The 24178-nt window shown below is 43.6% G+C and overlaps 1 protein-coding gene across 6 annotated transcripts in view; it reads left to right on the forward strand.

Annotated features, from left to right (window-relative positions):
- Positions 1 to 22194, forward strand: part of LOC112229726 (semaphorin-4A) — a 58015-nt gene extending 35821 nt beyond the window's left edge. For 5 of the 6 annotated variants that reach the window (XM_024395723.2, XM_042309998.1, XM_024395721.2 and 2 more), the window contains 13 exons: positions 5802 to 5962; positions 6288 to 6347; positions 10967 to 11065; positions 11701 to 11806; positions 13394 to 13516; positions 13875 to 14002; positions 14124 to 14305; positions 15553 to 15697; positions 16385 to 16574; positions 16710 to 16825; positions 18222 to 18385; positions 19412 to 19494; positions 20178 to 22194. In XM_024395723.2, the coding sequence (XP_024251491.1) occupies positions 5802 to 5962; positions 6288 to 6347; positions 10967 to 11065; positions 11701 to 11806; positions 13394 to 13516; positions 13875 to 14002; positions 14124 to 14305; positions 15553 to 15697; positions 16385 to 16574; positions 16710 to 16825; positions 18222 to 18385; positions 19412 to 19494; positions 20178 to 21007 (2387 nt within the window). In that variant the 3' untranslated portion in view covers positions 21008 to 22194. The remainder of the gene's footprint in view (positions 1 to 5801; positions 5963 to 6287; positions 6348 to 10966; positions 11066 to 11700; positions 11807 to 13393; positions 13517 to 13874; positions 14003 to 14123; positions 14306 to 15552; positions 15698 to 16384; positions 16575 to 16709; positions 16826 to 18221; positions 18386 to 19411; positions 19495 to 20177) is intronic. The other variant, XM_024395724.2, reaches the window with a different exon arrangement.
- Positions 22195 to 24178: the final 1984 nt, after the last annotated feature.

A 24178-nucleotide genomic window follows, 5' to 3' on the forward strand; every position in this document is an offset into this window, starting at 1 on the left:
CGTTGCACCACAGACTGTCCAGGAGTTGGCGGATGCTTTTAGTCCAGGTCTGGGAGGAGATCCCTCAGGAGACCATACACCACCTCATCAGGAGCATGCCCAGGCGTTATAGGGAGGTCATACAGGCACGTGGAGGCCACACACACTACTGAGCCTCATTTTGACTTGTTTTAAGGACATTACATCAAAGTTGGATCAGCCTGTAGTGTGATTTTCCACTTAATTTTGAGTGTGTCTCCAAATCCAGACCTCCATGGGTTGATAAATTTGATTTCCATTGATCATTTTTGTGATTTTGTTGTCAGCACTTTCAACCATGTAAAGAAAAAAGTATTTAAGAATATTTCATTAATTCAGATCTAGGATGTTATTTTAGTGTTCCCTTTATTTTTTGAGCAGTGTATTTATTGGCTGAATACATGACTAATTTGAGGACGTTACTGCATAAAATATTCAGATTGCTTAACCTTTGTGAACCCAGAGGTAGAACTTGCTTTCAATGCAAGGAAATGAAGACTTGAAGAGAATACTTCTCAAAAGCATCATTTTGAACGTCTTTATGATTCAGTCGTATGATCGTTGCATTGATTCTAGGGTGCTGAGTATAGTGGTCGATGTAAATGGTTCCCAAGGTCTCTGCTACAATGACACAAACCAGTCAAACCACCACACGGTCTTCACTGCAGCTCATACAGAGTAAACCCATATTTCACCAAACTTTGTACTGTTGCAAAAACTACCCTTCAGAGTTCACGCGGAACTAGTCTTGTCCACCAGCCGTGTGTCTGACAGCTGTGAACCCAGGAAAGCCATGCGAAAGCAGAACGAATGCCTTCACAAGTCTTCAAAAAAAATAAAAAATAATCTGTGAAAAGCGTGAAATAGGCCTAATCAATGTAATCCGTTTGACTGTTGACTGGTTTTGCCTAAAGCTGTTTTCTGGGTTCACTCACAGCACTTACTGTTCAAGTCTCATTAATGTTGTCAATGTTTTGTCGTCTGTAACGCCCATGGCGTTCTAGTATTAGCTTCTGACGCCCCAGGCTTACGCGTTCTCTCTTGACAGGAGGTACAGGAGGTATTGTAACAGATCATAACAGTTTTCTGGGTGGCAGTGCCTCTGTTCAGTAAGCAGAAGTGTTAGAACAATTCAGAACACTGATGTGCTTGTCAGGCATCCACACGTATAGATCACTATACACGCATGCATTTGTGCTGTGTTTAAACCGAGGCCTGCGTGTTAAATTTAAGGGTTGTGTGCGTGCATGTGTTTTGAACACCTCTGTTTTTTATGTGTGGCCGTGTTTGAGTCAGGACTGTGTGTTTCTGTGAATGCATTCAATAGCTGGCCGTATGGTTGAGCCGCGGTGCATGTATGTTTCCGCTGTTGTGTTAGCACATCACTCCAAATCTCTATCTTATCTCTTATAAAACCGAGATCTCATCTCATCTCACCAGAAATACTGCCCTAAGCATGAAGTGGCTTTGTGCATTGTTCGTCAGCGCAATGTCACACATACACAGGCACATTTTGCAATCACTGAACACAAAGCTGTCATAGTGAAGCTCTGTGCCGATTTCAAAAATAAATTATGTATACACATACAGTTGAAGTCGGAAGTTTACATAGTTAGGTTGGAGTCATTAAAACTAGTTTTTCAACCACTCCACATATTTCTTGTTAACAAACTATAGGTTTGGCAAGTCAGTTAGGACATCTACTTTGACAAGTAATTTTTTCAACAATTGTTTACAAGCAGATTATTTCACTTATTATTCACTGTATCACAATTGCAGTGGGTCAGAAGTTTACATACACTAAGTTGACTGTGCCTTTAAACAGCTTGGAAAATTCCCCAAAATGATGTCATGGCTTTAGAAGCTTCTTCTAGGCCAATTGACATAATTTGAGACAATTGGAGTTCTTGTAGACCTCCAAGTCTGGTTCATCCTTGGGAGAAATTTCCAACTGCCTGAAGGTAACACGTTCATCTATACAAACAATAGTACACAAGTATAAACACCATGTGACCACGCAGCCGTCATACCGCTCAGAAAGGAGGCGTTCTGTCTCCTAGAGATGAACGTACTTTGGTAAAAGTTCAAATCAATCCCAGAACAGCAAAGGACCTTGTGAAGATGCTGGAGGAAACGGGTACAAAAGTATCTATATTCACAGTAAAACGAGTCCTATATCGACATAACCTGAAAGGCCGCTCAGCAAGGAAGAATCCACAGCTCCAAAACCGCCATAAAAAGCCAGACTATGGTTTGCAACTACACATGGGGACAAAGATCGTACTTTATGGAGAAATATCCTCTGGTCTGATGAAACAAAAATAGAACTTTTTGGCCATAATGACCATTGTTATGTTTGGAGGAAAAAGGGGATGTTTGCAAGCCGAAGAACAACATCCCAACCGTGAAGCACGGGGGTGGCAGCATCATGTTGTGGTGGTGCTTTGCTGCAGGAGGGAATGGTGCACTTCACAAAATAGATGGCATCATGATGATGGAAGATGGTGTGGATATATTGAAGCAACATCTCAAGGCATCAGTCAGGAGTTTCTTAGTCGCAAATGGGTCTTCCAAATGTAAAATGACCCCAAGCGTACTTCCAATGTTGTGGCAAAATGGCTTAAGGACAACAAAGTCAAGGTATTGGAGTGGCCATCACAATTCCCTGACCTCAATCCTATAGAACATTTGTGGGCAGAACTGAAAAAGTGTGTGCGAGCAAGGAGGCCTATAAACCTGACTCAGTTACACCAGCTCTGTCAGGAGGAATCGGCCAAAATTCACCCAACATCGACAACAGCCACCCTCGAAGCAGCGTTACCCATGCAGAGCAAGGGGAATAACTACTCCAAGTCTCAGAGCGAGTGACGTTTGAAACGCTATTAGCGCGCACCCGCTATCTAGCTAGCTATTTGACATTGGTTACACCAGCCTAATCTCGAGAGTTGATAGGCTTGAAGTCATAAACAGCTCAATGCTTGAAGCATTGCGAAGAGCTGCTGATAAAAAAATGCACAAAATTGCTGTTTGAATGAATGCTTACGAGCCTGCTGCTGCCTACCATCGCTCAGTCAGACTGCTCTATCAAATCATATACTTAATTATAACATAACACACAGAAATACGAGCTTTTGGTCATTAATATGGTCGAATCCGGAAACTATCATCTCGAAAACAAGACGTTTATTCTTTCAGTGAAATACGGAACCGTTCCGTATTTTATCTAACGGGTGGCATCCCTAAGTCTAAATATTCCTGTTACATTGCACAACCTTCAATATTATGTCATCATTACTTAACATTCTGGCAAATTAGTTCGCACCGAGCCATGCGGCCCAAACTGTTACATATACTCTGACTCTGCGGGCAATGAACACGAGAAGTGACACAATTTCACCTGGTTAATATTGCCTGCTATCCTGGATTTCTTTTAGTTAAATATGCATGTCTAAAACTATATACTTCTGTGTATTGATTTTAAGAAAGGCATTTGATGTTTATGGTTAGGGACAGTCGTGCAGAAATGATGCTTTTTTTCCACAAATGCGCTTTTGTTAAATCATCCCCCGTTTGGCGAAGTTGGCTGTCTTTGTTAGGAAGAAATGGTCTTCACACAGTTCGCAACGAGCCAGGCGGCCCAAACTGCTGCATATACCCCGACTCTGTTGCAAGAGAAGTGACACAAAGATATTCATGTTAGCAGGCAATATTAACTAAATATGCAGGTTTTAAAATATATTATTGTGTATTGATTTTAGGAAAGGCATTGATGTTTATGGTTAGGTACACATTGGAGCAACGACAGTCCTTTTTCGCGAATGCGCACCGCATCGATTATATGCAACGCAGGACACACTAGATAAACTAGTAATATCATCAACCATGTGTAGTTAACTAGTGATTATGATTGTTTTTTTATAAGATAAGTTTAATGCTAGCTAGCAACTTACCTTGGCTTCTTACTGCATTAGCGTAACAGGCAGGCTCCTCGTGGAGTGCAATGAGAGGCAGGTGGTTAGAGCGTTGGACTAGTTAACCCTAAGGTTGCAAGATTGAATCCCTGAGCTGACAAGGTAAAAATCTGTCATTCTGCCCCTGAACAAGGCAGTTAACCCACCGTTCCTAGGCCATCATTGAAAGTAAGAATGTGTTCTTAACTGACTTGCCTAGTTAAATAAAGGTGTAAAAAAAATTGGCCAAATCGGTGTCCAAAAATACTGATTTCCTATTGTTATGAAAACTTGACATCGGCCCTAATTAATGGGTCAACCTCTAGTCCAAGCACACCAAGCCAGTCGTGAAGAGGGCATGACAAAACCTATTCCCCCTCAGGAGACTGAAAAGACTTGGCATGGGTCCTCAGATCCTCAAAAAGTTCTACAGCTGCACCATCGGGAGCATCCTGACTGTTTGCATCACTGCCTGGTATGGCAACTGCTCGGCCTCCGACCGCAAGGCTCTACAGAGGGTGTTGAGTACGGCCCAGTACATCACTGGGACCAAGATTCCTGCCATTCAGGACCTCAATAACAGGTGGTGTCAGAGGAAGGCCCTGAAAGTTGTCAGAGACTCCAGCCACCCTAGTCATAGACTGTACTCTCTGCTATCGCACAGCAAGCGGTCTAGACCCCCCCCTGCTACTTTCTGTTTATTATCTATGCATAGTCACTTTACCTACCTACATGTATATATTCCCTCAACTCACCTGTACCCCCGCACATTGACTCTGTACCAGTACCCCCTGTATATCGCCTCTCTACTGTTATTTTACTGCTGTTCTTGAATTCTTTAAAAATATATATACACAGCTCACAAAAATAAAGGTAACACTAAAATAACACATCCTAGATCTGAATGAATGTGCTGACAACAAAATCACACAAATTATCAATGGAAATCCAATATATAAACCCATGGAGGTCTGTATTTGGAGTCACACTCAAAATTAAATTGCAAACCACACTACAGGCTGATCCAACTTTGATGTAATGTCCTTAAAACAAGTCAAAATGAGGCTCAGTAGTGTGTGTGGCCTCCACGTGCCTGTATGATCTCCCTACAACGCCTGGGCATGCTCCTGATGAGGTGGCGGATGTTCTCCTGAGGGATCTCCTCCCAGACCTGGACTAAAAGCATCCGCCAACTCCTGGACAGTCTGTGGCATTGGTGGATGGAGCGAGACATGATGTCCCAGATGTGCTCAATTGGATTCAGGTCTGGGGAACGGGCAGGCCAGTCTATAGCATCAATGCCTTCCTCTTGCAGGAACTGCTGACACACTCCAGCCACATGAGGTCTAGCATTGTCTTGCATTAGGAGGAACCCAGGGCCAACCGCACCAGCATACGGTCTCACAAGTTGTTCCCTTTATTTTTGTTTGAGCAGTGTAATATATATATTTATATATAACTTTCTAAATCATTTTTTTTACTCAACACTTATTTTTCTTAACTGCATTGTTGGTTAAGGGCTTGTAAGTAAGCATTTTCACTGTACGTCTGTATTCCGCGCATGTGACATAACATTTGATTTGACGTTTCTGCTGCTGAGTATGTAGGCCTAAGCCAATATTCTTTTAGACCATTTACTAGCTACTCGAATCCAACATGGATAGCATATGCAGGATTTGAACCCGCGACCTCTGGGGCTGACACCATGTTCCAACTATCTGAGCCGTATGACACTCCTTGATTTATATGAAGGTCCAGGTCTACCTGTATGCGCTTTCTTTTGAATGTGAAAGGGAAGCCTAATGCCTGTCACTTTAATCTATTGCTTAACAGGTTCACCCGGGAGGTGTCTCAGCCACTTCGACAGCTCGGACGTCGGCAACACCACGACACTGTTGCTAAGCGATGACGGCGACACGCTGTTTGTGGGAGCGCGGAACGCAGTTCTCTCATTGGATGTCAGCCAGGAGGATGCCATTGTGATGAGGGGCAAGGTGCGGGGTTGACATTTACACCCGTGTTATTAACGTTGTATTATGAGCTCTATGAGACTTCATGGAGCTTTATAGACCCCATAAGCTTTAAAGCTCATTCATAAGACCACCAGATTTTGTGGGAAAATGCTTCAGCCTTACAGTTCATGCAGGCTATATCAGATCAGCAGTTTTCTATTGGTAAATATTCAACACTGCCTGGAGCTCGTCTATGCTGCAGAAAATGTCCCCCTCCGGTGGTTTAGTTCAGCGGTTGTTATGTGAAACACAAACACAGCTGGTTCAAGTCTGAACACTGACCTCTCTCCCTTCATCATTCTCTCAGCTGGACTGGTCCCCCTCAGAGAAGGACCTGGACGAATGCTCCATGAAGGGCAAGAAAAAGGCAAGTTAACCCTGGCTCATACAATCCACCCATTTAGTGTTATTAATGCCACATGCGGACAGTGTTTCCCCCTAGATTTGATCTTGGACAGGCAATGAATATCGCAAGGTTTTTCAATAGCACTTAATTTGAACTTTAGAGCTTAAATAATAACTTAATACGTTGGAATTATAAATGACAAAGCAAGTAGGTGGGGCGATATAAGGCTGGGCAAGCGGGTCAGTCTTAGGGAGGATAAACATGACTCACCGGAGGCACAGCTGTCGCTGCATTCCACTACCATCCACCCCAGCAAGACTGTAATTCCCTAATGGAACTTTTTTTGCTATTTGATTGATTGGATACACCGGCTTCCTGGCTGTCAATGTGTTTGCAATACGAAAGGAGGAAGTTGATATAAGATGGTCTTAGCCAATAGGGATTAGCAGATTTATGGACCTGTAGGTAAAGTGTTCTTGTTAACTCAGAAATCTGTGTTTTTCACAGAAGATGAAATGTCTTGCTGCATTTTGTTAACACAGATCTAAAATGCTTATTGTAATTTCTGTTCACCATCAGACTAACTTTGGGATTCAGTTGCACTTCTCCACTTGGATGAGAATTCACAAACAGGCATTCGTTTAGCAGACAGTGTCGCTACTTTTGTCTGGTACTTTTCTGTGTATCCTACTCTCCCCGGTAAAATGCCATATTAACTTCAAGCAAAACATTAGTAAATGCAAATGGCTACTTTCTTTTGATCAACTTTAGAAATATGATGGCCATGCGTAGTTTTAGCAAAAAAGACCTTGCTTTTTCATTGTGAACGCGTTTACTTGTGTAGCTGCTAGCCAAATAGCGCTGCACTTCTGTTGTCATCTGATGAAGCTATTTTCTGCCGAATGTATTGTACTAATGTATTTACTGTGGTGAAAAACTATAGTTGCACGCCCCTGATCACTCTATTGAGAAGACAAAAAAACTGTTGACATTCAAAATAAAACGCAGGTGAAAAGCGTTTAAAACCCAGATTTTTTGGGGATGGTCTGTGTTTTGAAGATGCAGATTTATGAACTCTCAACGCGACCCCTGACGTTGCGTCACATGCAATGGGCTTAGCTACATTTGCCATATCTTCCTCTGATCGGTCAAACAAAGCCATTCTATATACATCCATAGTATAAATCAGATGAGAGATGACCATAATGGCCATGCATACAAAGAAAGACCAATTCCATTATATAATATAGACTTGATCCTCTTCAAAGGTTATGCGAGAGCTTATACACAAAGGTACCTTGCACAGCTTTATGCACAAAGGTAAATATGTGTCATAATTACCAACATGCCCCATATCCCATGATTAAGGATTGAGAAAGTAGCTAGGATAAGTTATATCTTACAGAGGGATAAAGAAATGACGCGAAGCAAGCTGGTCTGTGTGTGTTGGGGGAGAATATGCGCAATTCTCGCAATAAAAACTTCCCAATTGATCTAATTCAAGTAAAAAACATGACGTTTCGGCCACCAATGGCCTTCATCAGAATGACCGCTGTTGGGGCAGAAACAAGGAACTGCCATGGCTTATTGTAATGCAGGTCTTCCATGAAGTAAGCCTCCACATGTGGCTCCATTAAACTAAGTAATAGGATCAGGGTTACCAGCACTCACGGTGCTTCCTCCCCCTTACCTGCTATCTGTAGGCAGACTAATCTAGAGGCGAAAGAAACGCACACCTATTTAGGCGAGGTGCTGGCTGGCGGAGTGGAACACTTAAAAAAATAAGGGCCTCCCGTATGGCGCAGGGGTCTTGGGCACTGCATCGCAGTGCTAGCTGTGCCACCAGAGACTCGGGGTTCGCGTTCAGGCACTGTCGCAGCCGGCCGCAACCGGGAGGTCCGTGGGGCGACGCACAATTGGCCTAGCGTCCGGGTTAGGGAGGGTTTGGCCGGTAGGGATATCCTTGTCTCATCGCGCACTAGTGATTCCTGTGGCGGGCTGGGCGCAGTGCACGCTAACCAGGTCGCCAGGTGCACGGTGTTTCCTCCGACACATTGGTGCGGCTGGCTTCCGGGTTGGATGCGCGCTGTGTTAAGTAGCAGTGCGGCTTGGTTGGGTTGTGTTTCGGAGGACGCATGGCTTTCGACCTTCGTCTCTTCCGAGCCCGTACAGGAGTTGTAGGGACGAGACAAGATAGTAACTACTAACAGTTGGATACCACGAAATTGGGGAGAAAAGTGGGTCAAATTAAAATAAAGGAGAGCCACACACTCTAGGAGCTCAGATGCAAAAATATTTTTGTCCAACGTTTCGACAGACAAGCGGTCTTCATCAGGGTTTAACGTCTCTACGTTATATTGGCATCGGACATGTCACCCACCCTAGGAGAGGGGGTGACCTCGACAATTTATTGTTGAAACGAGAGGCTGCTTGGATCTTTAATTTAAAGACCCTTGCTCCCTTCGTTCTGAACGTAGACTTTGATCTGAAGCCGTTCTTGTGATTATTGTGATTTTGGTATTGTAAATGTTTGTAGGCTTATGTAGTCAAATTGTATCTATGATCGTACGCTATCCATTTATGATTTTGGATGCTATTTTAATATGAGAATTAACCAATGATATCAGGCCACACTCGGCCATGACTGGACACCTGTGTGTCTTTTGACACTATATAAATGAGTCATCACGCAGTGTTTGTCACTATACCCTGATGAAGACAGCTTGTCTGTCGAAACGTTGGACATAAATATTTTTGCATCTGAGCTCCTAGAGTGTGGCTCTCCTTTATCTTTATACAGACTGACATTAGCTTTGTTGCAGGGTCACCCAGTTCTGGTTCTGGATGTTCATTGTGTTTTGGAGGTTTATTTATTTGGCTTGACTATCACCTACAGTTGAAGTCAGAAGTTTACATACACCATAGTCATACATTAAAACTCAGTTTTTCACAATTCCTGGCATTTAATCCTAGTACAACATTCATGACATTCCCAGTGGGTCAGAAGTTTACATACACTCAATTAGTATTTGGTAGCATTGCCTTTTAATTGTTTAATAACTTCAGTCAAACGTTTTGGGTAGCCTTCCACAAGCTTCCCACAATAAGTTGGGTGAATTTTGACCCATTCCTCCTGACAGAGCTGGTGTACACGCCTTTTCAGATCTGCCCACAAATGTTCTATAGGATTAAGGTCAGGGCTTTGATGGCCACTCCAATAACTTGACTTTGTTTTCCTTAAGCTATTTTGCCACAACTTTGGATGTATGCTTGGGGTCATTGTCCATTTGGATGACCCATTTGCGACCAAGTTTTAACTTCCTGACTGATGCCTTGAGATGTTGCTTCAATATATCCACATCATTTTCCTACCTTATGATGCCATCTATTTTGTGAAGTGCACCAGTCCCTCCTGCAGCAAAGCACCCCCCCCAACATGATACTGCCACCCCTGTGCTTCACAGTTGGGATGGTGTTCTTCAGCTTGCAAGCCTCCCTTTTTCCTCCAAACATAACGATGGTCATTATGGCCAAACAGTTGTATTTTTGTTTCATCAGACCAGAGGATATTTCTCCATAAAGTACGATCTTTGTCCCCATGTGTAGTTGCAAACCATAGTCTGGCTTTTTATGGCGGTTTTGGAGCAGTGGTTTCTTCCTTGCTGAGCGGCCTTTCAGGTTATGCCGATATAGGACTCGTTTTACTGTGGATATAGTTACTTTTGTACCTATTTTCTCCAGCATCTTCACAAGGTCCTTTGCTGTTGTTCTGGCACTTTTCACACCAAAGTACGTTCATCTCTAGGAGACAGAACGCCTCCTTCCTGAGCGGTATGACGGCTGCGTGGTCACATGGTGTTTATACTTGCGTACTATTGTTTGTATAGATGAACATGGTACCTTCTGGCATTTTGGAAATTGCTCCCAAGGATGAACCAGACTTGTGGAGGTATATGATTTTTTTTCTGAGGTCTTGGCTGATTTCTTTTGATTTTTCTATTATGCCAAGTAAAGAGGCACTGAGCTTGAAGGTAGGCCTTGAAATACATCTGCAGGTACACCTCCAATTGTCTCAAATTATGTCAATTAGCCTATCAAAAGCTTCTAAAGCCATGACATAATTTTCTGGAATTTTCCAAACTGTTTAAAGGCACAGTCAACTTAGTGTATGTAAACTTCTGACCTACTGGAATTGTGATACAGTGAATTATAAGTGAAATAATCTGCCTGTAAACAATTGTTGAAAAATGACTTGTGTCATTCACAAAGTAGATGTCCTAACCAACTTGCCAAAACTATAGTTTAACAAGAAATTTGTGTGAGTGGTTGAAAAACTTGTTTTAATGACCCCAACCTAACTGTATGTAAACTTCCGGCTTCAACTGTATCAAACTTGGCCAAAGTTTTAATTCTACAATTCCTAGAACAGGAGTATTGTGTAGACTGGAGTGACAGACAGTAGCACACCGTGTACCTCAAGGACCAGGATTAGGAAACCGTTTTCCAACATTAACCTGCCTTTGTTTTCTCCATCTCTTCCCGCACTCTCGTTTCTAGGAGTTGTACCTAGTTATTTGCACTGTTTAATTTATTATTATTATTTTTTAAAGTTATCCATCTCCATCTTGTCCCCCCTTCAGATGGACTGTCCCAACTTCATCCGGGTGCTGCAGTTCCTCAACTCCACGCACATGTACGCCTGTGGAACCTTCGCCTTTAGCCCACGCTGCACTTACGTCGTAAGATTCTCTTTTCTCATAACTCGGGTCATGTTGATGCTGGCAGCTTTGCTCGACTACACTCGCATAGCCAATGCTAGCCAGGTCAGGACAGCCCTCATATAATGATTCCAAAGACTGGGCTACACTTGTCTCTATCTCTAAAGATAAAGACAATTTGGTTGCTCCTTCATATACTTAGCTAGAATTAAGCATCCTTTAGCGTCAAAGAAGCACGTGTTTCTTTAGTAGTCATTTTTACATTTTAGCCAGGTTTTACATGAGAGGTTACGGTCTCTAGTAGCCTAACACTTGTAGGTTTTTAGCAGCTACACTGGCAGCTCAAGCCACTTGATCAAGTATTTACTCTCATGAGCCGATGTTCAATTGGCAGAAAATAGGCTCCAAGCCTAATGTCACGCTTCAAAAGGACGCTTCGCTCATACGGCCATTGTAGCAGGATTAATTAACTGCGGGGGTGGGGGTGGGGGGGGGTGTTATTCATGGCATATGCTCAGCAGAAAATGAAGTGTCCAGTGTAGCAGGTCTGTAACTATTATGGTCTTAGATAAAACTGCGCTAAACACAGATTAACGTAGGCTTCCTCATGAGTCATGACCTTTTGGTGTGACCCTGCTCTGCTCTTTTCCTAACAGAACTCCGAGACGTTCTCCCTGGTGACGAGCCCCAGCGGAAAGCCAGAGGAGGGCAGAGGTCGCTGCCCCTACGACCCCTACCAACGTAACTCGGCCATCACCGTCGGTAAGAGATGACTCACAGGAAGTGGAGGGGGTAGCCAAACGAACAAGGAAATGTAATTTGACAAAGGGCGATGATGACGACATACACATTCTCCAGGAAGTGTTCCGTTGCGGTCGGAGCTCCAGTCAATGTAATCACTCAACCCAATGGCTTTCAATGCACTGAACGGAACCAACGATGTCATGTACGCCATGGTATACTGGTGTCTACTCCTGAGATCTGAAAGGATTTGACAGGTCTGAGTTGTATTGCAAAAACAAAATACCCGACCAATGAGAAGGCAACATGAAGCAATTAACATATTGCTTGAACCAATCCAATCCTTTCAGATCTACAGGAGTGCCTAGGGGGATAGGGATCCATGTGAACTTCTTTGTCTCTTCGATGTCATCATATTTGTCCCGTCTCATTGTAGGGTTAAGAATATATATATGAAGGTGAAGGTGGTGGAGATTGCCATGATAACATGGTGCTGTTTTAATCTGTGATTGTGTGAGTGAGAGGAAGAGCAGATGCTGATAATCCTCTTGTCAATACATCCTTGGCCTGATGTCTTTATCATTATGTGGGCAACATGTGACTGCTAGCAAGCGTTTACAGGAGGGTGGGCAGCAGTTTTGCATATGTATCCTGATCAGGCCTATAAATCTGCAAATGGCCATAATTAACATTTTATGTTTTCAAGATTGTGATTTCACTTGCCGTTTTTAATTTTGACTGATTGTGAGAATCTGTCTCCAACATTGCAAACATCTGGGCCTCCCGGGTTGCGCAGTGGTTAAGGGCGCTGTACTGCAGCGCCAGCTGCGCCACCAGAGACTCTGGGTTTGCGCCCAGGCTCTGTCGCAGCTGGCTGTGACCGGGAGGTCCGTGGGGCGACTCACAATTGGCCTAGCGTCGTCCGGGTTAGGGAGGGTTTGGCTGGTAGGGAAATCCTTGTCTCATCGCACACCAGCGACTCCTGTGGCGGGCCGGACACAGTGCGCGCGCGCTGTGTTAAGAAGCAGTGCGGCTTGGTTGGGTTGTGTATCGGAGGACGCATGACTTTCAACCTTCGTCTCTCCCGAGCCCGCACGGGAGTTGTGGCGATGAGACAAGATAGTAGCTACTAAAACAATTGGATACCACGAAATTGGGGAGAAAAAAGGGGTAACATTTATTTAAAAATAAAAAAAACTTGTATTCCTCGCAATAAATATCAAGTCTTGACAGAATCTGTCGTCACCTGTTAAGGCATTGTCTTGATGTGGAAGGCAGTACATGTGTACAGTCAGTACATGCACTGACTGTACAACAATAATTTTTATTTCCTCTTACCGTGACCTTGTTGTCATCCAAAGCCAGTACAACTATCATTAATATAGGCATTGCACTCTGGAATTTGTCAGCGTTGGCTGTTATGTCATTCTCCTGTATGTTTACTCAGATTCAGATTGTGTTTGAGGCACACTGAGGCTCGTACTGGATGACGCTCACTGTGTGTGTGTGTGTGTGTGTGTGTGTGTGTGTGTGTGTGTGTGTGTGTGTGTGTGTGTGTGTGTGTGTGTGTGTGTGTGTGTGTGTGTGTGTGTGTGTGTGTGTGTTTAGATGGAGAGCTGTACACTGGAACGGTAGCGGACTACATGGGAAACCGTCCGGTCATCTCCCGCCACCTCAGCGAGGGCGGCCATGTTGATCTGAAGCTGGACGACACTTTGGGCTGGCTGGAGGGTACGTGTCTACAACAATCTACTCATGATGTATTACACACACCCCCAAGACTCTTACATATATAGGATATTTAGCAATACGTGACAGAGGGAGAAATACCTACAAGTAACTTTTTCCACATAAATCACAACTAAAAGGAAATGTACATTTTGACTTCTGTATTTAAACTGGTATTTTAAAGCACTCGATTTTTTTAGGCAAGCGTTGAATGATAAGTCATTTGGTGTTGGTTAAGCCTCCTAAACAATACATCTGGAATACTTTCCAATGATTCCTTCGTTAATACATTTTCCTCACCAGCTTTCAGTAACGCACTCATCTCAATTAGTCTAGCTAATTGTTCAATCTTTTTCTCCAGATCCCACTTTCATCAGCTCCAACTTCGTCCCCAGCGAAGAGAAGATCTATTTCTTCTTCAGCGAGGTGGGCCGGGAGTACGACTTCATTGACAAGTTCACTGTATCTCGCATCGCCCAAGTCTGCACGGTAAGACCCTAAGAGATGCATTATTGTGTGTTTGCAAATCATCGATTGTGTGGTTGTACGCCTGCGTGTGTGCGGATGCGTGTTAATGGTAATCCTCTCAACCATTTCCTGTCTGTCCCAGAGTGACGTCGGGGGCCAGCGTACCCTGCAACGACGCTGGACCACCTTCGCCAAAGCCCAGCTCCTGTGCCAGTCTGACAACGAGCTGCCCTACAACGTCATCCAGGACATCGTCACCCTTCCGCCACCTGAGGGCGCCCCAGTGGACGACACCCTCTTCTTTGGCATCTTCAGCTCTCAGTGGTCAGTAGTTTACACATTCTATACTCTATGAATGGGATGAAGTCAACTGTTGACAGTCTCCCGTAGGAATGGCAACTGTTTCTTGTTAGCAGGTCTTAATGATATGTACAGGTCTGTCACCAGCTCTCAACCCAATTGAACACTTATGGGAATCAGTAGTGGTGTGTAGGTAAAATCACTGGTGAAGCCCCAAAAAAGATTACAACCTATGTATTAGATTACAACCTATGTATTAGATTACAACCTATGTATTGTGATAATTGCGTTGTTTGCTCTATAACCTGTTAGTTCATATACCTTAAGTAAATTCAACCACATCTTCGTTTCATCACAAAACCGGAGAGCAACATCTGTTTGGTGGAGTCCACATAGCATATTACATGTAACAAACAGTTACATGACCTACAGTATGGTCAAGCAAGTTAATGTTTCTGACATTTTCAGACAGTACGGAGAGAATTAAATTAAACCACAAGGCCACATCCATGGCGATTTAGGATAGGGACAATTTTAGCTAGCTAGATAACCACTGGAGAACAACAACACAATGAGATGCAACAAATCAAGTTGTTTTTGTAAATGAGGTATGCTCTCAATGCAATTTGATAGGCGTGACGCCATATCCAAACTGGACCCCCCCCCCCATTTAAAAATATATATATATTCAGCCTCTTGCAAATTGAAGGAAATTATGAAACGTAGAGAGACGAAATACATTATTTATAATTTTTTTCTTAATACTTTTTTTTGGGGGGGGGAAGCGTGGCTACACTTGGCATTCATGAATGCATGCCACTGATGGGAACACTTTCTGGAGTGGCACCTGATAGCGTTTTCCTCCACCGTAAAAAAAAAACACCAAATGATGGAATTTCTTGTGGCAGAATGGTGTCGCATCCCTCCAATAGAGTTCCAGAAACTTGTAGAATCTATGCCAATGTGCGTTGAAGATGTTCTGCCTCGTGGTGGCCCAACGCCCTATTAAGACACTTATGTTGGTGTTTCCTTTATTTAGGCAGTTACCTGTACCTGGCTAGTTCAGTATTGAACTCCAAATTTTATTTGAATCCCTCCCTGAAATACATTTGTCAAATAAGACCACTTTTTTTTTAAAGACTGGTTGGTATGTTGAAGGTTTTTGAAATGTGTGCATTTCAGAAGGGTGTTCAAGTTTTTACAAATTTAGCTGCTACCAGATTGTAGCATGGTTGTGACCGCAAGTGTCTTTGATGTTTGTGCACTACTAGGTCGGTGAACTCAGGGCAGTCGGCAGTGTGTGCGTTCCGCCTTGGCGATATCAAAGCGGTTTTCGCAGGCAACTACAAGGTCCTGAATCGGGACACGCTTCGATGGAGCATGCGGGTTCAGGAGAAGGTCGCCAACCCGGGAGAGGTAAACTGTGTCCCGTCTCGAATGACAGAGATCCTCAGAGGGTTAGCAGTAATAAATTGGCTTGTTAGCTAATTTGACCTTCTTCTAAGAAGTTGGATGAAAGGAAAATATACATAAGAAGTTAAAACAACTTCTCTAGACAAAACAATGCTGGGAGAATGCCTTGTTTATCCTTGCCTAGGTAAATGTTAGTTAAATTTCTGTTTTGTCTTGAATGCCTTGACATATTGTGTTGTCTCCCTATGTTGTATTGAGGATTAAATCAGCCATGCCTTACATCAGTGGTATTTAAATGTAAAACATTTATCAGAGTACAGATTATTGTATGGGAGTGCATTTCAGAAAGGTTTAAAATCTAAATTGACAGATTTTAAAGTTGTCATTCGATTGGGATGGGGGGAAATTGAGTCTCCAGAAATCCTGGTGGAAAAAATGGGGTCCCTGTTGAAAAAGTTTGAATACCACTGCCTTATATCATAAGCATGGCCTGGTTTGATGTTCAGTAAGAATAGACTTCCACACATTGGAATAATAATGTGATTTTGGAGTCTTTATGCAAATGTTTTCCTTCTCTTCAAACTCCTTAACATAATTGTTGTGGATGACTCCCATACCAGCCAATTGGCACACAGCTGGATGTATCTCTAGCTGTGCCTGGCTCAATCCCATTTCTCTTCCTTGTCTCAGTGTGGCCTGCACAATGCCTCAGACAACACCCTTCGCTTTGTCAAAGAAAACTTCCTCGCTGATGACAGCGTACACCCTGTGGGGCAGAGCCTGACCATGGTGTCACCTGACCAGCGCTACAGCCATGTGGTCTCCCAGAGAGTACAGGCCGCCAACGGCAAGGACTTCACCGTTCTCTTCCTGCTCACAGGTACTGGACATGTATTTAACTCGGTGTGGCAGGCAATTGAACTGGAATCGGCCTAAATATGACTATTACTCAGTACATGTATGCATGTGCAGACCATTACTGTGTTAGTCATTTCTTACAAACACTTGCTTTCAGAATCGGGCTACCTCCACAAAGCAGTGTTGCTGGAGAAGGGTGCCCACATCATTGAGGAGATCCAGGTCTTCGAGCAGCCTCAGGCCGTGAAGAACCTCCTGCTTTCCAAATCAAAGGTACTGTTCTAGTCATTAGGTATTCTCCATCTCAAGTTGAGTACTCATTCCACTTTACCCTTGCCTCGCTGTCAAATAAAATTTTAATTCAAAACCGGCTGGCACTTAACTTTAGTGCTTCAACCGTGCATGATACAAACTGTGAATCCCCCTGTCGCCAAAGCTCTCAGGAGGTTGTTTAGATGAACTGCCCCTGTCATCTCTTCCCTCAACCTTCCCCACAACCAAACATCTGGTCACCTCATGCGTGACGGCCTTGTCAGTTCCTTTTACAGCGAGGCAAGCAATTGCTCGCCCCTGAGGAACAGATCACATTAAAGTATAACACAGTGAACCACGCGACAGTGGAGCGAGTTTCACGTTAGTTCTTCGCGTGATGCATATGGTGGGGCAGGCAGTCCCTGGTGAGGGGTCAGTGTATATGTGTGTATGCATGCGTGCGCTGGGTTCATCTGCTCTCTAACCTCACCAGCATGCCCAGAGGTCTCAACCAATCACGTCACATCTGCTGGTGACTGACAGATGGACATGGCCTGTGGAGTCTGTGTCACTTGCTGGCTTCATACCGTCTGTGAAGTGCGAGGTGGTTGGTTAGCATGGAATAGACACACAGTCAATTGCACATGCAGAAACTCTGTGAAACATTTGTATTACCACTGCATATAACATTTCAAAGTTTATCTAACAGCCTTCACACATAATGAAATACAGATGACGAATACAAATTGTTGAATTTTTGGGACCGTTGAACTATTAAGTGTACACTGAACACCACAGTGTAGGCTAAAGTAACAGAAGCTGGTAAGGTTTTGCAGGACTGTGTCCGAGGCAGCATGACAGTAGAGAAGGCCATGGTTTTAACCCCGATAAGCCCCCTCTCTCGGACGTACTGCACGAGAGCGAGCAAGAGAAATAAGCTGGCAAGCTGTCTGTATGGGGGTGTGTATTTCACAACGCAGCTTTCCAGTGTGACAAATGTATTCAAGGTGTGCACAGTTTAGTTCCGGTTCAGTATGGCTGGCTGTAGAACTCAAGTTATTTCGGACACCATGTCAGGTAAGGGTCCACACCATGTCGCAGAGAATCTTTGTTCTCTGACTGAAGTAAAATATGGTCATTTAGCGTACACTTTTATCCAAAGCAACTATCAGTTGAAGGGGTTACATTCAGTATGTGACCCCTAACCCCATACCCACAACCCCATTGTTGCGCGCGCCTTGGTTTAACCAAGATGGTCAAGATTAGTTTCAATTAATTATTCTCGTAATTACTACCCAATCATCAGTTTGTGCCATTGGTCATTAAGTGTATACTAATGCTAACATGGTTCTCGCCTTATCTCCCATGTACACTAATATTAGCGAATTAGCACTAATGCTATCCTTCACCCCCACAGGGTGTGTTGTTTGTGGGCTCATCAGAAGGCGTGGTGAGGGTCCCGTCCTCCAACTGCTCCTACTACTGGAGCTGTGCCGAGTGTGTGCTGTCCCGGGATCCCTTCTGTGGCTGGGACCCCTCCGTCAAAGTCTGCACCCACGCCACCAGCATCCAGGACAACGCGTGAGTGTCACACCCCATCATGTTACATTACAACCACTCCACCCAGCAGGCACAAAACCCAATAAAATGGATTCATAGAATGTACCATGGCAAGTAGAATATGATACTTAAAGCTGGGTGTTTAAAAATGACATTTGGATAAACGCTGTTGCATTTGATTTTGTGGAATTCATTTATTTCCTTCAGGGCTGTATTCCCTGTACAGATGAGACTATTCCTCAACTAAAAATCACTTTTAAATTGATAATCTACATTGAACATGCTTCTTAGTGCAGGAGAAGGCTTAACGTGGACTTTAAACTGGCCCATAATATATAAGAATGAACAGAATAACATTTAATGGGTGTAGGTAGAGTAGATACTTTTATTGGATCATTTAAAAATATATATATTTTAACATTATAGAGTTATAGAGCCCATTGCACTCTCCCAGAAGTGTAGTTGGTGCTTAAAACCTGTGAATTCAAAAAAGCAAAAAAGTGATGTGTCCAAGATGATGCATAAAGCTTACTTCATTTTTTAAAAATATATAAAACATAATAGTATTCACTGCATCAGGGATGGTCTACACAGAAGTTTCGGCTTTGCAGCCTTCAGTGTGTAGGTACAAATCTTTACCATTCAAAAAAGATTTACACTGCATCACAGTGTTGCCGTGTCACTACAGCCTGGGGTTCGATCCCGGAGGATGCGAGACTCAACTTTCACCTCTCCCGAGCCCGTTGGGGAGTTGCAGCGATGAGACAAGATCGTAATCCCAATCAAAACCTGTGTAGGTACAATAATTAGTACCTACACAGTGATGAAGGCTGCAATGCCAAAACGTCTGTGTACGCTACGCTATCCCTGATACAGTGAATTTTATATATTTATTTTTTTAAAGTACATTTTATGCATCATTATAGAGTTAACCAGAATGTAAACAGGAACTTTGCATGGACCGACGCACAGAATAAATCACACAAATTCACACGTAAACAAATACACCCACACACAAACTGACAGTGTTTATCTCGTCTTCTACAGAGGCCAGGATGTGGAAGGAGGGAATGTGCAGGAGGCGTGTGTTTCGCCCAGATTCAGATTTGGACTGCACAAAGGAAAAGCAGGTGAGAATCACACATCTTCATACTTTATCCTGTCAGACTAGTATAGCTAGATAGTATTCATAGGTTGCACCAACATAGTGGTGCCCTAAAGTGGTGCTAAGCCCAGCCATTCTGGATGGAGGCTAACTACTATTTTGTCTAAATTACCCTGTAGTGCCTGAAAATATGTTGACATTTGCCAGCGTTATCATGTCGTCAAATGTACTTTAGTCAGATGGCAATGTTGTCATTGGCTAGCAAAGTGTGTCAAAAATAGCTAGCAATGCTAACATTAGCTAGGTAAAATCCGGTGGCCTCGATCCCCTCGATCTTAGCTAGCTAACTAGTGTTATACTGCATCTAAAGTCAATCTGGTGACGACAAAAGGTTTTCCTACTAATTATTTGCCTCCTTTTGAATGTCATAGTATTTCCAAGCCACCGTAATGCTCTTTTGATGAAATCTTAATCAGCGCTCATTGATGATGCATTGAGTAGAATGCTCAGTCGGGCATCAATCCAGAACGAACGTTCAGAACAATATTGTGACGAAACATGCAACCTATGAAACATAGATACACACTGCAGTGTGTGTGTGTGTGTGCTCAAGCCTTTGCTTGTGGGCTAGCCTCTAGCTTAGCCGCCAACTAGCATCTGGCTCAGTCTAAGCTTGGGCCTCAGTCAGTGACTCCTGATTTCTGTTAGACTCCTTTCCCCTAGGCGAGCTGGTGTCTGTGTCCCTGAATGAGGTGGTGCGACTGCAGTGCCCAGAGGCCTCGAGCCTGGCCCACCGCCACTGGGAGCGACCCAACAGCCGCCTCTCCCCAGACCTCTACCTGCAGCTGGAGGATGGAAGCCTGCACTTCCTGGCCACGCCCGCCACCCTGGGCCACTACCTGTGTCTCTCCACAGAGAACGGCTTCCAGCAGAACCTGGCCATCTACCAGGTAAAGCAGAAGAGCAGCCCTACCCCTCAGGCCACTGCCATGACGACCACACGCCCCCAGAGCCCAGCGCTCCCCCCAACCACCCAGGCTGGTTCAGGAGGATGGCTCACTCCGCACTTGACTGGGCCCAAGCAGACCAAGCCGGAGCCCACCGCGCCAGCAAGGGAGACTCCAGTCACCACGAGGCGAACCAGCAGGAACTTTACTTTCTGGGTGGAGCAGTCGGGGGAGACTGAGACTGAGGCGGAGTGGTGGGGAGGGGAGAAGCTGCTCCTGGGGCAAACCTACCTGAAGGAGTTGGTGGTGGTGTCTGTACTGCTAGCGTGCTGCGTTAGTATTCTGCTAACTATGACGCTGTATAGCGTGAGGCAGCGCTGCCGCAGCAGGACGGCGCCCCAGGCCAACGCCCCAGGGAGGGACTCGGAGAGGGGTGGCCCTCAGGAGCGGGAGGCCCTTCGGGGGGGTCAGTCGCCATGCAGCAATGGCATGCGGAATGGGCAGATGGCACACAACGGCCAAGCCAACGGGGTCGTGTGCAACGTCACGCCGAGGGGCTCCAATGGGCATCTTCCCAACACCCCTATCTGAGCACAGTCAACCACATCTCACCCTAACTATTGACATACCATATCCACTCTACCTAAGAACAATGTAGCCTTTACATGGTCACTCTTGAGCCATGGAGTTTTACATGAACACGGCTAACTGCAGCACTGTGTGTGGACTGTCATGACAGCGAGTAAGACTGTATGTATGGCCTGATGTGGTAACTCAACTAAAAGGACACTGTTTTCCTCTGGTACGATACCAGCCTGTGTGAATCAAAGTGCAGACTGATTAACATGACTCACTGCTCTTATATAATAATCTGTATTATACTGTGCTGTATGTACTTTGGAGACGAGGTTCCATTGACTAGGCTGTTATGTGTATTTAATGAAATAGCCAAGAAAGCCGATTTTTATCGAATGTACATGAACTGCATCACTACACTGCCACAACCACTGCCGCTACACTGCCACAACCACTGCCGCCACACTGCCACAAAAAAAAAGAAAAATGGCTCCTGACTAACTATTAAGGAACATGTCCACTCACATCACAGGCAGGATCACAAACAACAGCCTTTTTTGTTCTAACAGTATTTTTGTAGCATCAGGTCTACATTGCTAAACCACTGTCTTTGTATGCAGCGCCATTGTGAAAGTTAGCGGAGCACGTTGTATGGTACAATGTTCTATTGTTATTTATTTTGCTGTTTTTTTTTGTCGTTCTGTTGAATGTGCTGCCAATTTAATCAACTCTTTCACCCAAAACGCACATTTTTTTGAAATCCTGAGTCTGTGAAGCCATGAGAACATGATGTTGATTTGACACTGTAGGGCTTAACTCTTCCAGAACAAGATTATGCTGGTGTTTAGAGACCTTTTTAGGTTTTATAATTTATGTGTTGTCAGCATATTAACTGGACAGAAATCCTCAAATCACTTAGAAAACTGTGATATTGCCAAAATTGCATTTTGAATGAAAACATGTTTTTTTGCTAGACAGCTTTTCAGAAACTGAAAGCAGATTGAGAAAATTGGTTCATTTTAAAGCTGCTTTAGATGACGATGAGAGAAACTAATAGTTATTAAACAAATATATGGTACTCCTCGTCTTCGGTACAGATCACAAACCACTTTTTTTTGTTAAATAAGTTGTCTTTATTTTTATACAATCGTATCTTACTGTTTCAATGTTGCAAATAAACTGTTCAATTTGTGCAAAAATAACATCTGTAATTTGTGTTTAATTAAGGCCTACTGTAGAAAATCACAGTTTACAGCATTTTAAAGCTTCACAGTAATATGTTATTAATGTAAGCTTAGTTGAGTAGGATTTAACAGAGAAAATGGCCCCAGGCTAATCTCCAATATAATTTGGCCATTGTGCTGTGTTGTGAAACTGTTTTTCACAAAGATGTGATTCTCTGTCCCATAAATGTTCAGTCAAAAGACCAACAATTGGGCAAAAGATCAGAATCTGGCTTTCTGTGTAAACGCAGCCATAGTACCATATGCCACACAGAAGGACTTGTTTGAGAAATACATTTTAATGACTTGCTACAATGAACTGATAAGATGAATGGACTCAACATGATCAGATTGATTTTCATCAGTGTCTTGATGTAATATACTGAACTTCAAATCAAATTATTATTAGTCACATGCGCCGGTTACAACAAGTGTAGAACTTACAGTGAAATGCTTCCTTACGAGCCCCTAAACAACAATGCAGTTAAAAAATATATATATATTGATTAGAGATAAAAGTAACAAGTTATTAAAGAGTGGCAATGAAATAACAATAGCGAGACTATATATGGGGGGTACCGATACAGAGTCAATGTGTGGGGCGAGAATGGGGGCGTGCTCGGTCCTCCTTTTCCTGTAGTCCACAATCATCTCCTTTTGTCTTGATCACGTTGAGGGAGAGGTTGTTGTCCAGGCTCCATACGGCCAGATCTCTGACCTCCCTATAGGCTGTCTTTTCGGTGATCAGGCCTACCACTGTTGTCATCGGCAAATTTAATGACTGTGTTGTGTTGTTAATGACTATTTTAAACTTTGGCAAAGGGTAAAGTCTACAAAACGCAGTCCACTGTTACAGATTCTAGTTTTGCAAACAGGAAACTATGGCGATCAAATGTTTCATTGATGAGAAAATTAATAAATGTCGGCCAAAGTCCATCTCGCTCCATCTTCTCCCACTGCTGGCCGGTGGACTTCCTCTCATCACCATATTTGGTAGTGAGTAGAAACGCCAACCGGATGCTCTGGCAATGATTTTGCCCAATTTGTCACAAATGTGCTGACGAGGGAAAAAGTTTTTTGATGTCAGGCTTGATTTGAACGATATGCAGTAAATATGCGAGATTGGTTGCAGTTGCGAGCCCTATTTTTGTAGCTCGCGTTTGGTCAGTTTTATGCGACATTACCATATTTGGTAGTGAGTGGAAACGCAAACCGGATGCTTCACATTTGTACATCCGGTGGAATAACTGTCTCATTGTTCTTTCTGTGGTTTAGCATTAGTCTTGGAATCTTGCCATTTATCACCAAGCTATTCAAACTAGATTTATAGTAGTAGGTAATATCCGGTAATCTGCAGCACTGACGTGATGCTTAAAACGTTGTTATAATGATACTTAAAAGAAGAGTACAAACACCAACAATAGATCGACTAAGGATGCCAGGTAATAAACTCAGTCACTCTCACTAACAGACACACGTACGTACACACACAGAGAAGACAACCTTAACTCTACTTAGCTGTATTTTCTCAGTGACATGAGACCGGGGTGTGCCATCAATCTATTTCCTACATCTAAATACCTGAAAATGGATTCTGTAGATTTACAGAGGAGACACAATTCACTGTGACCAAGTATTTTCAAATGTTAATGATCACTTCTGTTTATCTGCAGCAAAGCATCAGCCCACCCAAGGCCACTACGCAAGATGACTTAAGTCTATTCTGCTTTGAGGCTGTAACAAGCATATCCGCTGCTAGGCTCAAGTTTGTAGAGGGTGTCATCCGGATTGCGAATGGAAAAATTGACGGTCTTGACAGAAGAAATCTAAGGGTAACCATTAAGTCTGGATTCTGTGAGTGCAAACCGAGTCCAAAAGAGTTTGAAGTACTGCACTGAAGGAGTATTCAGATTGTTAGCAACTTGACAGGGACTGTCCTCCAGAAAATGCTTGACATATTTCT

The sequence above is a fragment of the Oncorhynchus tshawytscha genome, linkage group LG31 (genome assembly GCF_018296145.1).
Source record: "Oncorhynchus tshawytscha isolate Ot180627B linkage group LG31, Otsh_v2.0, whole genome shotgun sequence".
Classification (NCBI taxonomy): Eukaryota; Metazoa; Chordata; class Actinopteri; order Salmoniformes; family Salmonidae; genus Oncorhynchus; species Oncorhynchus tshawytscha.